The sequence below is a fragment of the Urocampus carinirostris genome, chromosome 10, assembly GCF_059441175.1.
Source record: "Urocampus carinirostris isolate Australia breed hairy pipefish chromosome 10, RoL_Ucar_1.0, whole genome shotgun sequence".
Classification (NCBI taxonomy): domain Eukaryota; kingdom Metazoa; phylum Chordata; class Actinopteri; order Syngnathiformes; family Syngnathidae; genus Urocampus; species Urocampus carinirostris.
This window is the reverse complement of record NC_142358.1, coordinates 19,568,299-19,584,192: the sequence shown is the minus strand read 5'-3', so window position 1 is coordinate 19,584,192 and position 15,894 is coordinate 19,568,299. Positions and strand designations below refer to the sequence as shown.

The 15,894-nt window shown below is 38.5% G+C and overlaps 1 protein-coding gene across 1 annotated transcript in view; it reads left to right on the top strand.

The window, feature by feature from the left end:
- clpb (ClpB family mitochondrial disaggregase) overlaps nucleotides 1–15,894 on the top strand; it is a 58,596-nt gene that overhangs the window by 11,078 nt on the left and 31,624 nt on the right. Inside the window, exons 3-4 of the mRNA XM_088345774.1 lie at nucleotides 390–476; nucleotides 14,908–15,011. Of these exons, the coding sequence (XP_088201900.1) occupies nucleotides 390–476; nucleotides 14,908–15,011 (191 nt within the window). The remainder of the gene's footprint in view (nucleotides 1–389; nucleotides 477–14,907; nucleotides 15,012–15,894) is intronic.

The window sequence follows — 15,894 nt, the reverse complement described above, 5'->3', positions numbered from 1 at the left end:
GCATGTTTTTTTGGTACGTGTATTTTGGCTTATTATTCAAATAAAACAAATTATTTTGATGATTTTTTTAACACAAGTAGTCTTTAATTAAAACACACCATCCATTTAAAGGGAATAGTATTTCTTGGAGTTGTTATGTTTTTTGCTGGTCATTTTCTGCTTGAAAAATGAGAATATATTCTACTATCTCTTGTTTAAACTGCATAATTGTTTCATTCAATATATTTGAGAAGGGGGATTTTTTTTTTGACTTGGGTTGCGGCTTGTAATTTGGGTGCAATAGTGAGTGGTGTAGTCAGACCAGTTTAGAACCACTGATTTACAGTGTTTGATGTCAAAATAAGAAAGAATGCATCTTTAAATAATGATACGTTTTCTTCTCCCACTAGACTGTTGCAGGCTGGAGTGGACCCAAATCACCGGCATCGTCTTGGTTGGACCCCTCTTATGGTGGCAGCGATAAATCGTCACCACGGGTATGTTGTTTTTTATTCCAATGGCATTGTTTGAAAGATGATAGTTTGGCGGCTGTGAATGTCAGATTTCAAAGTGTTTTTCCCCCATCATTCTGTTTTTATGTTTAGTCAAGGTCAGAAGAATAAAAAAATGGGTTAAGATCTCTTGATCAACCCCATAAAACAAATTGAGTGCAGTAACATTTGAAAATAACAATTTTAATGGTTCACAATTATGAATCGTATCTGAATTATGAATTTTATTTTGAAAAACAGATACAGTTTGCTTATGAACCAACAATATCCAGTCTCCATCCATCTGGCTGGACGTGTGATTGTAAGAAAACAAATTAGCTCTCACTTCTTTCGCATACTTCTCACCACTACAATGGATGAGTACAAATAACATGTATTAGTATTGAACCACAAATTGTCCTCTTGTAACTATTAGTGTGCTCCGCTTAAGTATTGTCCTTTTGTATTTTTTTTTTAATTATAGGGAGTGGGCTGAGAATAGTAATGTTTTCATCTTCAAACTAGCACTGTCTTTTCTAAATCACTGAATCTGATAGCAAAAAAATCCAGACACACATTGGGATCATTTTAAATATTTTATGAACTTCAATCTTAAATTGTCAGTTTGAATTTTAAAAATAAAAGTCAATTTGCTTTTAACACATGTGAATACCAAAACCAGTTTATTTACCCATTAATTAACCGTTTCACAAGGGCATTTTTCTCCGAGCTCTTGCCCACCAAAATGAACCCCACAATGCAATAAAAATACATTTAGGAGATCTCTTGGGTTTTCTTTAAAGTAATCTACTCTTGTTTTTTTTTTTTTTGTCGTTGTTAGTGTTTTGCATCAGAATTAATAGTGCTATCAGCACATGGGGTCAGTATTAGTGGGGTTGTATATTTGTACTGGTATTGGTGTAAAAAAAGTGCAGTGCAATGTTATATTGTTAAATAGTTGCTACAAAATATTTTGGAAAAAAATAACGTTATAAATAATTGGTCTGCAACTACCGGGCCGTTTACTGTTACTTGGCTGCAGGTCGTTTGAGTGATATATTCCAGCCACCAGGGACACTAGGATTGTAGATGATAGATGAAAAGGCACTAGTTTTTTATTCCATCATCACACTATTTTTACTCTTTGTGCCACCATGTACAATGTTGTAATAGAGCATGATGGTAAAGACTTTAGCCAAAACAATGTTGTACAACATGGCACAATGAGTAAAAATAGTGTAATGATGAGATTAAATGTAATGTATCTTCCTATGTCATCTAGACAGAGGGTAAACATAGTGTGATGATGAGATAAAATGTAATTTATCTTCCTATGTCATCTAGATCCCTCGTGGTCTAGTGATCACACAGTGGAGTTGGGCTTAATACTAATATTCTTAATATTGTTGCTGTGTAAAAAGTTATTACTAATGTTATTATTGGTTGGGACCGCGAGAATATAGTCAGTCATTTAACCGTTGTAAAGAAAATGTTGCCGACCTTTGGTCTAAACAACCCAACTACCCTACTTATGATGCAATTTTTAATATCATTTTCTTGCATTAGGTGCATAGTATTATTTTTTGTGTGCAGGGAAAAATTATGATGCAAATGTGAGTAAAACATCAGTCAAGAAAGAAACCTTTAGAAAGTGATCAAAGGTTAAATGACGCTATTCATGGCTCAATGTCCCATCTCTGAATAACCCAGCTGTTTGCATGACTTATTGTGCCTCACGTCCCTGCCTGCCTGCATGCTTACAGCAGGTCTTCAACAGTGCAACTTTCAGAGTAACAGAAGGTCTTTAGCCGGTCCCCCGTCTCTCGGTCCAACAAATTCAATTAGCCTGCTGGCCCCCAGAACACACACAACACAGAGAGAGGCTGAGGTTAAGACCAGGCCAAATCCAATTTCAGTAGATTTTTTTCCCCGTCCATCAGGAGTCTGCGGTCATTTTTTTTTCAGAAGACCCCACCTGCTTGTACGACACATAATGTGCAATTCAAATACAACTGTGTCACTGCACAGTCTACTTACTGCTTACTGTTCCATTGTATTTTTCTTTCGTTGTTTTTCACTTACAATTTTTAACCCTCTTTTGTAAGTTCTCGGGTAACCTGCCTCCTTTTAGTGGGTCACTGGCATCCCGTGTTATATCCATCCATTATCTGCAACGCTTATCCCAGTAGGGTTGTGGGGGTGCTGGAGCCCATCCCAGCTATCCTCGGGCAGTGGGCAGGGGACACCCTGAACTGGTTGCCAGCCAGTCGCAGGGCTAACAGGGACAGACAATTCGCTCGCTCATTCACACCTAGGGACAACAGCCAAGAAAATCCCAGGTTGATAACTCATTCCAAAACAACTTAAATAACAAAATGCGTGTGTGGAAGAACCTGCTTGTTTATGCAAGTACAGCTATGTGTAAGAAAAAGTTGCACTTTTAGTGACTTGTTATTATTTTTTAAGTTTTTACTTGTTTTGATTAAAATAGACATTCCTGACAAAGTCTAGAAGCTTTGATGCAATTAACGAATGTATGTGCTATTTGTATGTATTTAAAATCCAAACTAGGTCGGTGGCGACCCCAACACAAATAAAGGGTTGAATATCATTTACATTATTCTTGCGCACACATGACTGCCAAAGCCATCATTGCATAGCATTATCTTAATGTTACAGCATGTAAGCGATGCACGTCTTGAATTATTGCGGTCAACTGTGACGTTTCAATGGTGCTACACGTCAACTGTTTTTTTGGTTACAGATTCCATGTTTATGTGCGTAAACCGGGTGGATGTGTGTTACAGCGTGCATTATGAGTGCTATAACTCAGTAGAGAGATGACACTCGTCTGTTTTTTAATCCCGGCCTCCAACCCCCCAGCGAGCAGTCACTCCTGCAGGAAAGACAGAGCTTTGCTTCCCGCACATCCCTCACATAGCTCTTGTGTTCTTTGCACAAACATATACAACTCTCAGTAAATGTCTTTTTTGTGTGTGCGTGCTAGCTACACAGAGGCATGAAGAGCTTTTCCCGATATCTTACAAGCCAACTGACTATTACTCAGCTGCACACGCAACTTTATTTGTAGCAGTTAAGTGAAAAGTTAAAACTAGTGAGCATTACTCATAACCAAGGCCTGGCCTGTAGCCCGGGTTGTCACAAACTGGAAACCAATCTCACAATGTGTAAATATCTGCCTGGAACAGAAGTGCAAAACTCAAATAGTATGAAACAGAAGCTGTAATTCTAAGTCATTTTGGAAAATTAAAATATAGTGAAACAGGTCAAATCTTTTCGACTCAAATATTCTTGTTTCGGTGGTGGATAATTTTATAATTGTTAAGTTTTATTGTTTTGTTTTTTTATGAACTTTGCTGAAAAATAAATCTTATAAAAATATATATTTTTAGTTTTGTAAAGAAACAAGCAGCAAAGTGTAAGAAGTGTTTGGTGTGTGCCCAAGAATGAAAGGTCATACATTCAGTGGGTGGGCATGAGTTGACTTAGCTTTGATGTGGGGCTAAATCGGGGAGGTGCACGACCTTGGCCCACTGTTTGCACTCTTTACCGGACAATACCCATCTCAATCTGTAGTTCTCTACTTCCATGGTTCCCCGCCTTATTCACGTGCACAAAGCAAGCTCATTCGGGTGTAACGCCTGTTGAACGTCCCGATCTGTCTATTGAGTGGCTCAAGGGAAGGAGCTATGATGGGAAGATTCAAAGAGTTGTACGGAATCTTTTTGACCCAAACATGAAAAGCAAAATATAATTTTTTTTCAGTTGTTCTTGAACAAAAATACGATGCGAAACCTGATCTCTGGACAAAATATAATTTTTCACTACATATTATTTCGATGTGTGATGATTGACGATTTGATAAAATATTAAATTGTAATGCTAGAGCCTGTGTCCTGTATCAACAAATATCCCACTTAGAATGTGTCTCTCCTCCGTAGTCAGGATCGTTGAGGTTCATTATGACCACCACTTTGGTCATGAGGAGCAAGCAGAGTTCTTTCGTAAAAATGTAACAAAATACTCTAACCGAGAAAGATTCTGATGTGACATGGTTACTGTTCTAACCTTTGAGAATTGAGTGGTCGTTATTCGTCCTGCTTTCCGTTTTATCAATGCAAATCTTCAACATCTTTGAAGTTTACAAACATTTGTCTTAAAAGTCCTCATGCACGTCATCGATCATTCATTTTTTTCATAACTTGTGCAAGATACACGCTTGAAAAAATAATCAGGAAATTTTAGAAGGCATATGTTAAAACTCATATGTGTATTCTAAAGCATCTTATTGGCTAAGCAACAAGGAAATGTCCTAAAAGTAAAAAAGCACGACAGCGTGCTTGCTGCTAGTGGTAGAAACACCGTGTTGCACTACCAGCATAAATTTATTAAAACAGGTAATTTTTTTCCGAGCCAAATGTCCTCATGAAAATAGCCACACCTGGCCCATGACCCATTTGTTCCCGACCCCTGCTTGAGAATAATTTTGTGGTGATATAGTGTATTGCGAGCCCAAAACTATTTTTAGCCTTCCTTTAGCTTCCTTTATTTCCTTTTATCCAAAACTCAAGTAAGTGTTTATTTCCCTTGGACTCGAAAAAAAAAATCCCATTTTATATGTCAAATAAAAGAACTAGCTACTTAATGTGTGATCTATCCGTCATCGCCATCACTCGTAGTATGATATGTTGCCCTAGGCACAGGTGTCAAAGAGGCGGCCCGCGGGCTAGAACAGGCCCACTAAGGGATTGAATCCGGCCCGCGAGACAACACTCAGAGAAGCGCAAGAGAAAAACAAGCTGCAGGTTTAAATATGTCAACTTGATGTTGCCAAAGCCTGGTGCCTCGAACAAAGACACTGTATGTGTATTTCCTTCTCTCTCTCTCTCTCTCTCTCTCTTTCTCTCTCTCTCTCTTTCTCTCTTTCTCTCTCTCTCTCTCTCCCCACCCCATCCCTTTTCTCCCACTCTATGTCTCTGTCTCTTTCACTCTCTGTGTCTCTTTTTCTCTTCCTTTGTTGCTCTTTGTTTTTTGTTATTTTGCCCTAACTTCCCTTTTTCCTTTTCTCTCTTTTCTCTCTTTCTGTTTTTCTATTTCTCTTTAGATTTCTTTCTTCCTCTCCCTTTCTTTTTCCCCTCTCATGACTTATTATCTCTTTTGTTTCTCACGCTCTTTTCCTCTCTCTTTTTCTTTGTCCTGTCCTCTCTACTTTTCCCTCCCTCTTTCTCTTATTTCTTTATCTCTCTTTTTCTTTCTCTTTAATCTACTAGTCCGGCCCCCGACAGAATGTTTGTTCTATTGTGTAGCCCTCTAGTTAAAATTAGTTTGACACCCCTGCCCTATGGCCTCGCAAAATTCACTTAAGTAACTATCTGACTGGTATTATACAGATACACTCAACTATTTCTAGATTAATCATGTTTAACTGTAAGTCACACGGAAAATGTAATACGTTTTTTCATGTGACACAATTACTTGGTCAATAATGTTTAGATTGATCCCTCCATATTGGACTTTTTCTATCTTTGTCAATTATAAAGGGATTGTTGCAGTGTATACCATTGTTCTTTAAAGTTTATAAAAGTTTGGTGTATGATCACTGATGGCCCCTAAAAATACTCATTTTGTCAAACCTGTTTTGTAAGGTAACATCACCGAATTTAAATATTTTGAAGCTGTCACATCTACAGAGGGGTCAGAACCAGAAATCTTATCAATTTGCACTTGCCAGACCTAAACCCATCTGAAGGGACAAGAACATAGCAATGAAATAAAGATCGGACTCTCGCAACCGCTGCTTACTTCCATCTTCTACATTTGCAAGACATGGACTCTCACGGCAAATATTACCCCATCCTGTCAATTGGTTATTTATGTGTTCTTTTTAACTTGACCCCAGAAAGGATGATTGTTGAAAGCCTAATCTTGACATTGGAAATCAAAACGCAATTGTCAAAGTTCTCTGCCTTGTTTTGGTCAGGCCTCTCACACAATGTCTGCTGGAATAGTTTTCTTTTTCATCAGTGACCCTGAGACGCATATGATGACACTCTTTTGGTAGTGTGTTTGACAGACAAAATACTGAAAACAATTATGAGGTTGCTGGTAATAGTGTAAGAACTGTAAAATTTTTTATCTGATAACATTCTTTCTTAACTCAACTTCTAGCATCTAATTGACCTAAGACGTGCAGCAGGTGAGCTTGGGTCAAGTGAGGTCGATCGTCTGGGCCAGGTGGTAAAGACATGCATGGTCAGTTCGACTCGGGTGTCTATTATGTTGCAAGTGAGTAGGAAGTGTCTGCTTCCTGTCTTCCCCTTTAGGGCAGGGGAAACAAAGACTTTGCTCACTTGTTTGCTACCCACAGATTCTGAAGAATACAGACAGATCTAATGGAATATACTTGTGAAAAATGGTTATGTTAAAATAACCCTACATAGTTGAAGAACGGACTGATCCTCTAAATGTGTTAGCTTCTCTAGTTGTTTCTCGCGATCCCAACAATTCGGTTTTACAAACACAAAGATTAGTTTATTTTGTTTGAACCTATCCAAGGTAATTTTTTTAAAGGCACAGTGTGTAGAAGTTGATTTTGCTCTGTAGTGTAGTCAGTGCAACAGAGACTCAAAGTGACCCAAATGCACCATTTTACTGCTTTTTTTACCCAGCCTTTTTAAGGTTTATGGGTTACAGCGCAGTAATTATGTCAGCTCCTGTAAGGTAAGGCTTGTGTTATGAATTTTTTAAAACGCATCTACATTTGATACCATAATTCATTAATATTTGCTTTTTGTTTAAATCAATAGAGTTTTTATAATAATCTGTGAAGCCCTTTGAGACTCTTCGTGATTTAGGGCTATACAAAAAAAAATGACTTGACTTGACTTGAATTTGTTTTTAATGAAATCTGTTTTGTTTTTACCAAATGAGGCTCTAAGTAATACACACTGTCCCCTTTAATACACTCCAAATTTGGTAAATTTGCCTTATCGCCTAATAAAACCATCTTATGAATTTAAATAATGGTTTGTATTTGTTTTTTGATGGGTGTCATTTAAACACGTTTGTTTCTTTATAATACAACAGCCACAGGAAAGCAACCAATATTTGTATCAAACACCTCCGCCAGTACCAATAACTTTAAGACATTGGTACCTTCCCACTCCTGATCCAAATTCAAAAATAAACCTCGGAGAAAATTAAAACAAATGTTACATTAGATTGAAATAACCCCATATTGGTAACCCACAAGAACAGCCACAGGAAAGCGATCAATATTTGATACAAATTCAACAATAAACTTGGAGGACAGGGAAATTGAACAAACATGTTTAGTTTGAAATAACAGCATAAGGGTTAAAAATGGACTGGTATTCTAAATGATATTGGTTTTGGCATTAGTGATATTGGAATAATATCCCATTTCTGATACATATTCAACAGTAGACATTAAATATTGTAGTTGAAACAAGCGTTTTAACAAGGGAGAAGCATAATGCAATTTTTCTAGTTAATACAAATAATTTCAAAGACTATAAATAAAGTAGTTGATTGTGCTTTGGTATCATATTTTGGTTTGATTGTTTATTTGTCTGTCAGGGTCAAATGTTGCAATCAAAATGTTCTTCCTTGCAGCAGAATAAAATATGATTTTGTTGGTAATATAAAACTAATGACTTTAAAAAATTAAAATGCACATTTAGTTTCTGATAATCAACTGTAAGTTGTCTTCTTTTCATTTTTGGGAGTTGGATGTCTCTAACTTTAAAATATTTCTAAAAGCACGTTTAACTTAATTACTTTCAGTGTCTCTTTTAGTTCAGCCTCATATAAGTGTTGTAACCTCTTCCAAATGAAGTTAGTCACTTGATCATCAGTTAATTAGTAAAACTACACAAATTCTGTTCAAAAGCACGTTAGTTTTGGCACCATCCTATTGATAATTAAATCTACCCCTTTCATCTTTTTGGTTGCGCGCCCTTGCCTTTATCCATTGCCCCTCCTTTTACTTCTTCCCATTTTCATGCTCTTTATCCTCGCCTGTTTACCTTCCTGATGCTATTAAGCCTTTTCATGCCACCTCATTTCTTTGCACAGTGCTGCCTAGCCTCGTGTGACCAGCTCTAATATGTTGCTGTCTCTGAGGATGCTTCTTGGTGTTTGTACAAGTGCTTGCAAGGGTGAGAGCAGAGTCCAACTTGGGTCACAACCCAAGGCAGCCGGCCCTTAAAGGGATACAGTAACAAAAGGGGACCCCCACATAGTCCTTTAGACTTTCTCAAAAAGGTCAGACGCACAGATGTGACTAGGCGGCCGTCAGACTTTTTTGCTTTCTGCCACATATGGTAAACGACCACAAGGATTGTTCGCTTTGGAAACACTTAATATTTTGTAAAGTAGAACTATGCAACGTTTTCTGTACCCTGGACCGGTTCATTCTCTGACAATATTTTCCCGGCCCAGCCCAAAGGCGGCATTGATCATGTTTGCGTGTTTCTAAAACAATTACAAAGCTAATAATAAGTTATAAACTTAACAATAATATCAACACCGCAACGCCACTCCTTGCACATTTGCTCTCTGCACTATTGTACTTACAGCGTTATTGTTACAGTGTTAATGTTACTGTTTACCTGACTTGTTAACCTGAATGCCCATTTTGCACATCTGGTTAGCTACTCCTCTTGCACTATCGGCACTATGGTAAAATACTATACGTAGCCATAATACAATACAACTTTTACTTATATCTGTACATTCGAGGAAACTGTGCGGGTCAGATGTATCGACATTTCGTTCTGTATACACGTGTACTAGAATGACAATAAAGTAGATCTGAATCTGAATCTGAACATTGCTAATAATAATCAGCATAAATACTCTGTGTAGTCATGTGGAACATTTAGATGTCCTCGTATCATCACACCATAATTACAATCATTCATTTTCCGACCCGCTTATTAACATGGGTCACAGGGAGTGATGGGCATACCCAGCCCTTTTTTAAGAATGTGGAAGAAAACCTGAGCGCACAAAGGAAGCCATTACGTCAATCCAAGTACCGTATTTTTCCGCACTATAAGGCGCACCTAAAAGTCTTAATTTTTTTCTAAAGCTGACCATACGCTTTATAATACAGTGCGCCTTATATATGGCTCAATATCTAAATTCGCATGGTCTCGCAACTTACGCAACAGCCGCCGACTCGATTTTCCCCCGAACGTGGAGTAGTCCACGGTGTATGCTGGGATTTATATACCGGCGTTTCATTGGCTAACCAATGTGTCAATCATCATTTGAATCAATCGCTATTGGCTGAAGTTATTCGGAGCCTCGGATACGCTAGAGGGCCAAAACAAACCCTGCAATTGGCCGAAAAAGATGTGTCAATCATCCGTTAAATCGATCACTATTGGCTGAAGTTATTCGGAGCCTCGGATACGCTAGAGGGCCAAAACAAACCCTGCAATTGGCCGAAAAAGATGACTGAATAGCAAGCTTGCTAAACAACGCCATAAAGAAACATGTTTCATTAGTGTGTATCTGTAGATATTTTACTCTCCTGGATTTACTACACTCACGGTTGTAAGAAGACCATGATTGCGTATCATTATTGAACGTGAGAACTTATGTGAGTTATGCGGCTTTATATTTTCCCGGTATCTTGTTTTCGAACGATCTTGATGTTGCTGTGATGAGTTGACTGAATTAAACTCAATTCTAAGTCTTTATTGTCATATGCACAGTAAAGTTGCGAGCGAAAAAGAACATAGAAACTAAGGAATGGTTGCCATTTCTTGAATTCCAAGACTTTAACCTTCCGAATGATATTTGAAATGACGCATTTAAGTCAGATCGTACGGACACCGCATCCGCACGTGTCTACGACACGTATTTGCTTCTTTGCAAGCTTTGGGAATGTTAAGGGGGTAATCAGTTTGACTGAATCATGTGACTGTTTTGTCGACGTTCCCATTGTAGCGCCTTATAATCCGGTGCGCCTTATCTATGGAAGATATATTTTTGGGGGGTGCGCCCTATAAACCGGTGCGCCCTATAGTGCGGAAAATACGGTATTTTAAATTACAAACTTGCCAAATGAGCAAACCCTGGGGAGAGCTTGTTGGTGTTATGCGGTCTCTGTGTAGTTTTCTTGACCTATGTATCCATGCATCCTTCAACTCCTTTGCCAAACGTTTTTCCATGGTGGCAGTTTCTTTACAGTTTCTTTCTAGCATGACATAGTTGACCATTCTCAATGCTGATTTGCTACAAGGACAAGTATTGGTCTAATTCATTCTTTACTTCGGCGGGTTTCGGCGGGTGGTAAATTCTAGTTTCCAACATGACAGTTGCATCATCCCACAGGCAACTGCGCCCAGCCAGGTAACCACTCAGATTTTTATACAAATATACCACTTCAATATCTCAGTTCAAGTTCAGCCTGAAACGTTGCAGTGTCATAAAATAACAACAGATAAAACAATAATGGAACCTTTTTTTTCTCACCGTGTGGCCCACGGCCTAGTACCAATCTGCGTCCAGGTGGTTGTCGACCACTGGTGTAGACGATTGGTTCCTGGATCCCATACTTTCGATTAGTTGAGAATTTAAATCAGGAAATAATTCTCAACTCAAACGACCACGTTACAAATATAGAAGTGTAGTATAGTGATCTCAAAAGTAAGTTTCATATGCTGTAGAACATTTTATAATAAATACAAAATACACAAACTAATAATTTAAAATCATTTTTAAACTTCTAAATAGCATTGTAACACTATTAATGAACAAACTGTTTGCTCCTTTTGTCAAGTCACAAACTATTCCTGAGTAAGGACTAAAATGGTCAGTTACTGCAAAATTGCTTTTAGTTTTGATATTTGAATTGTCTTTTTTGTCAATGATAACAATGTAGTGAGCATTTTATCAACAATCCAGGATAAACTTGTAATACAGTACACTTAAAAGAGAAAAATAAGTTAAAAATAATGTAAGGATGAATAAGCAAAAATATTTACAAGGTAGCGCTTACAGACTACTATAAATTCCCTGTGCTTCAAAACAATAGTGCCTTGAAAAAGTAGTGCAAGGACATTTAGCAGTAGCATAATTCCAAAGTAAGTTCAGAAATAAGATATGAATAACAATTTTTCTATACATTGTTGATATATTTACTTTTTCACAGTCTTGTGTTTTTGTTGAGGGTGGCGATGGCCCTTTGGAAGAAACTATCTCTGAACCTCCTAGTCCTTGTTTTAAGGAACCTGTAGCGCCTACCAGAGGGCAGCAGGTGAAAAGAGGTGGTGGCCAGGTTGGGAGGAGTCCTTTATTTTGTTTGCTCTGCTGCAGCAAGCAGATTTTCTGGGCTGTTGATGACTGTGTATGTTTTTTCTGTTTGCTGCCGTGCTCCCAGAATACCACTTTGGTGACTCTGCATGTCAGAATGCTCTCCTGTAGAAATGGGATTCCAGTCCAGTGTTTAATGCACCCACTCCAAAATCCTGTAAACCCTTTAATTTTGTGGCTCATAGGAAGCCCCCGGAGTAAAACATACTGTACTTATTGACGGATTTTTGTTTCCTTGGTTAAAAAAATCTTCAAGCATCTTGGATCCTGCAATTTTCCGGTATGTGGCCCTCAGAGAGGGTACTTGGCCTAATTCCACTTCAAAACACCAGCTTATTTCTTACTCATACTTATGTAATTCTCCTTTTAAATTTATACTTTGCAGAACTGTTGACATTGCTTATTTAAAGTATTTAACTCAAACTGATTTTGGTGCGAACGGAAAACTACAACGGATATTTGACAGTTTTTATATTTATTTCATTAAGAAATAAAAGGTACAGCAAAGATCAAATGCAATTTGTTTTTTTGAGTCAATTGCGCTTATAATTTTTTCCTGGTTTCTTTAAGGGATCCCCCAGTACACATAAAAAAGGGCAAAACCTGGTGAGCCACCAGGCCTATAAAGCATTTGCCGAGACCCTGGCTATCAGAATGGCTTCCCTCATTGTATTTCATTGTACTGGGTTGACAGGTGAAGCAATTGTTGCAACTCAGCTACGCGCATCATCAGTCTGCTCAGGACTCTCTGTAACAAAACTGTCAACCTGTTATATTACCTTACCAGAATAAATGATCAATTTGCTCAATTTGAGTCTTTTCTGGACTCATGCTGTTACCATTTAGCGGAAAGGGATCCACTATAGCCTTTTATGCTACATTGGAAACTATAAGTTTAATGATGCCCTGCAAGGTTCTGACAAGGCTTTCGTTAAAATCTTTTGTGTGTTGTATTTGTGCATCTTCATGTGTGTCTCAAAGTCAAAGCCATCACCAACCAGTGAATATGAGTACGGTGAACCGTGTGAACATGCGTGTGACAAGGCGACCGTACCTGGAATGTTTATTACGTCACAGTGGATGGTGTTGCCGAGGTAGTGTTGGTTCTAAAAGCCGGTACGCATCATTGAAGAACAACACATAACCTCAGCCCACACGGTGCCGGAAACTGGGCTGACCCTTTGCCCCCTACTATATACTTGTATGTACATATGAGGAGGCAGACTTGTGTCTAATGTTCACTGGGCTGTATCCACCATCACGAGACAGACAAGAGGCGAAACAAGCAGAGTCAAGCTAAATATTCGTGTCTTTATGTCTGCCTTGAATGAGTGTCATTGGTCTTTCCTTATGCATGTTCTTGGTTTAGTTACCAGATCTGCATCATTAGCACAGCATAGGTGGGATCTTGGATATCATCTAGACCACATATATTTAGTAATAAGTCATTTATTTTTTAAAACATGCATTAACATGAGTTGTTTTTTCCACCATCAGCTATAAGTGTGTTATAATGCTGATCACAATTGGATAGACCACTGGGGATAAACACGACAAAAGAGAAGGCATTGGTTTTAACTCATCATCACACAATTTTTAGCCATGGTACCAAACTGTTGATGTTATTATTGGGCCGCAGGAATATTGTCAGGCATTAAACCGGTCCGTGGTGCAGAAAAGGTTGGGGGCCATTGAAACACAGCATTGTATCACCGTCTTGCACAGCGCACGAAATTCTGAACTGAATAAAGGGAAAGGCATTGTGGAAAGTAATTCAGTTGTCATGAAATATATAAATAAATGCATAACCGCACATATTCAAAAGGTTTGTCACTTACAATGCTTAGTATGAGCTGAGAAAAAGTATGATAAAATTTGATCCCAATTTTAATCACTTTCTCTTAATTTCTCTTACATATCTGCAACTAAAAATAATGTGATAATGAGATTATACCTCATGTCTTTTCATGTGTCGTCTGTATCACTGGTGTCACAGTGCATAGGGTTTAATGATCTCCCCGCAGGGTTCTTGGTTTGATTCCAGTTGCATCCATCCATCCATCCATTATCTGTACCGCTTTATCCTCAGTAGGGTCGCGGGGGTGCTGGAGCCCATCCCAGCAATTTCCGGGCAGTGGGCAGGGGACACCCTGAACTGGTTGCCAGCCAGTCGCAGGGCTCACAGGGACAGACAACATACTCGCTCATTCACAACTAGGGACAATCTGGACCAGCCAGTTCTCCCGAAATGCATGTCTTTGGAATGTGGGAGGAACCCGGAGTGCCCGAAGAAAACCCACGCAAGCACGGGGAGAACATACAAACTCCGCACAGGAAGTCCTGTAGCTGGATTTGAACCCATGACCTCAGTACTGTGCCGCACACGGGCTAACCACTGCTCCGCTGTGCGGCCCAGTTGCATTCAATGTTTTGCAATTGTGGTTAGGAATAATAAAATGTATAGACTGATCAATAATTGCACAAATATGGTAACGCATTTCCAATTTTGTCCACATATTAGGTGCACCAGATTATGGTGCACGTTCACATTTCTGGCCAATTTCATTTTTTGGGGTGTGCATTTTAGTCCGTAAAATACAGTATTTTCTTTGATTCAAAAACGTGCAGTTTTTCTGTTCAAAATGTTCAACCAATATTTCTAATTTCTACACTTTTAGACACTTGACATAACCTGTCGGCATCCATTTTGATCATATGTTTTAAACACATTTTTTCTGAAGCAAAATAACTCAAGTTATATTTGTGCTCTTAAATTGAACTCTTTTTACTGACTCCGAGTGTTAATTCTTCAAACTTTTCATTTTGTCCCAACAGCAAACTTTTACATCTAATTAAAGACTAACATTATAATTTTACATTTGTTGGCATATTCAAACTATTACTACTTCCAAATGATCAAACTGTAAATCATTATCATTCTACTTACACCTTTATATTTCATTTGAAATTATGTTAAAAATTTGCCCCAACATGTCTCTATTAAGATATTTGTTACTTGTGGATTTTATACAAGATCTCATTTTTATTTGTTTTTGATATTTTGCAGTGTGGTAAAGGTTCTGCTGGAAGCTGGGGCAGACCCAAATGCTGGAGATGACTTTAATAATGTTTACGACTCTTCAAGGGAGAGAGGCATACACTCATTGGAAGGTAAAAAAAAACCATTGCAGTCTTTGTGGTTCTGATTCATATATATACATATATATATATATATATATATATATATATATATGACTTGCAAGCGTACAAATATCAAGTACCCAGTATTTAGATTTGCATAAAAATAATCACATATGCATGGTTTATATACGGTGTATTATTCATTGTTTATGTCCTTCTTTAAGTGCTGCTCGTGTTATTTGTTTTCTTCTATGCACAGGCAGAGGGTGGCACTGACTTGCGCTTGGTCCCCTCCCCAGCCTGAGTAGGGTTTCTGCAGACATATTTATATGGGATATGTATATTACAGACATTTATATGGCTGTCAGGTTTGAGTCCACGTGGGGCCGGCACAGCATGGGGAAGCGTTTCCCAGATGCACACTGATGGATGGGCTTGGGGGGCGTGCGCGACGCTTTATTGGGTTAGCTATGATTATCCAGCCCTGCCTCTCTTTTTCTTTTTCTGTCTTGCGCACATAGGAACACACACACACTGCACAGAGGAACTGTTGTTGAGAGTGGGATGCAAGAAGAGGAAGACTGATGAAGGGCAGGAGGAGGAACGGAATAGAGAAGTGGGGGAGCGGTTGGGGAGCAAAGTTAAAGATGAAGGAGAAGACGCCGTGATAGGAGGAGGGATTGATGATGTTGGGTGAGATGATGAGGGCAAGAAAGCCAGGAAATGGATGAGACAAAGTTATTGGGATAGAGTGGGTGGGGCAGAGGAAGATGAGTGTGCAAGTGATGAAGGGAGCTGGTGGGTGCCAAGGAGGAGAATGAGGTTGAAAAAGCCAAATGATTGAGTGGCAAAGATTAATATGCTGATGGAAACTAGTAGTAAGGAGAGAACAATGTGTATCAGAGGAAAACAA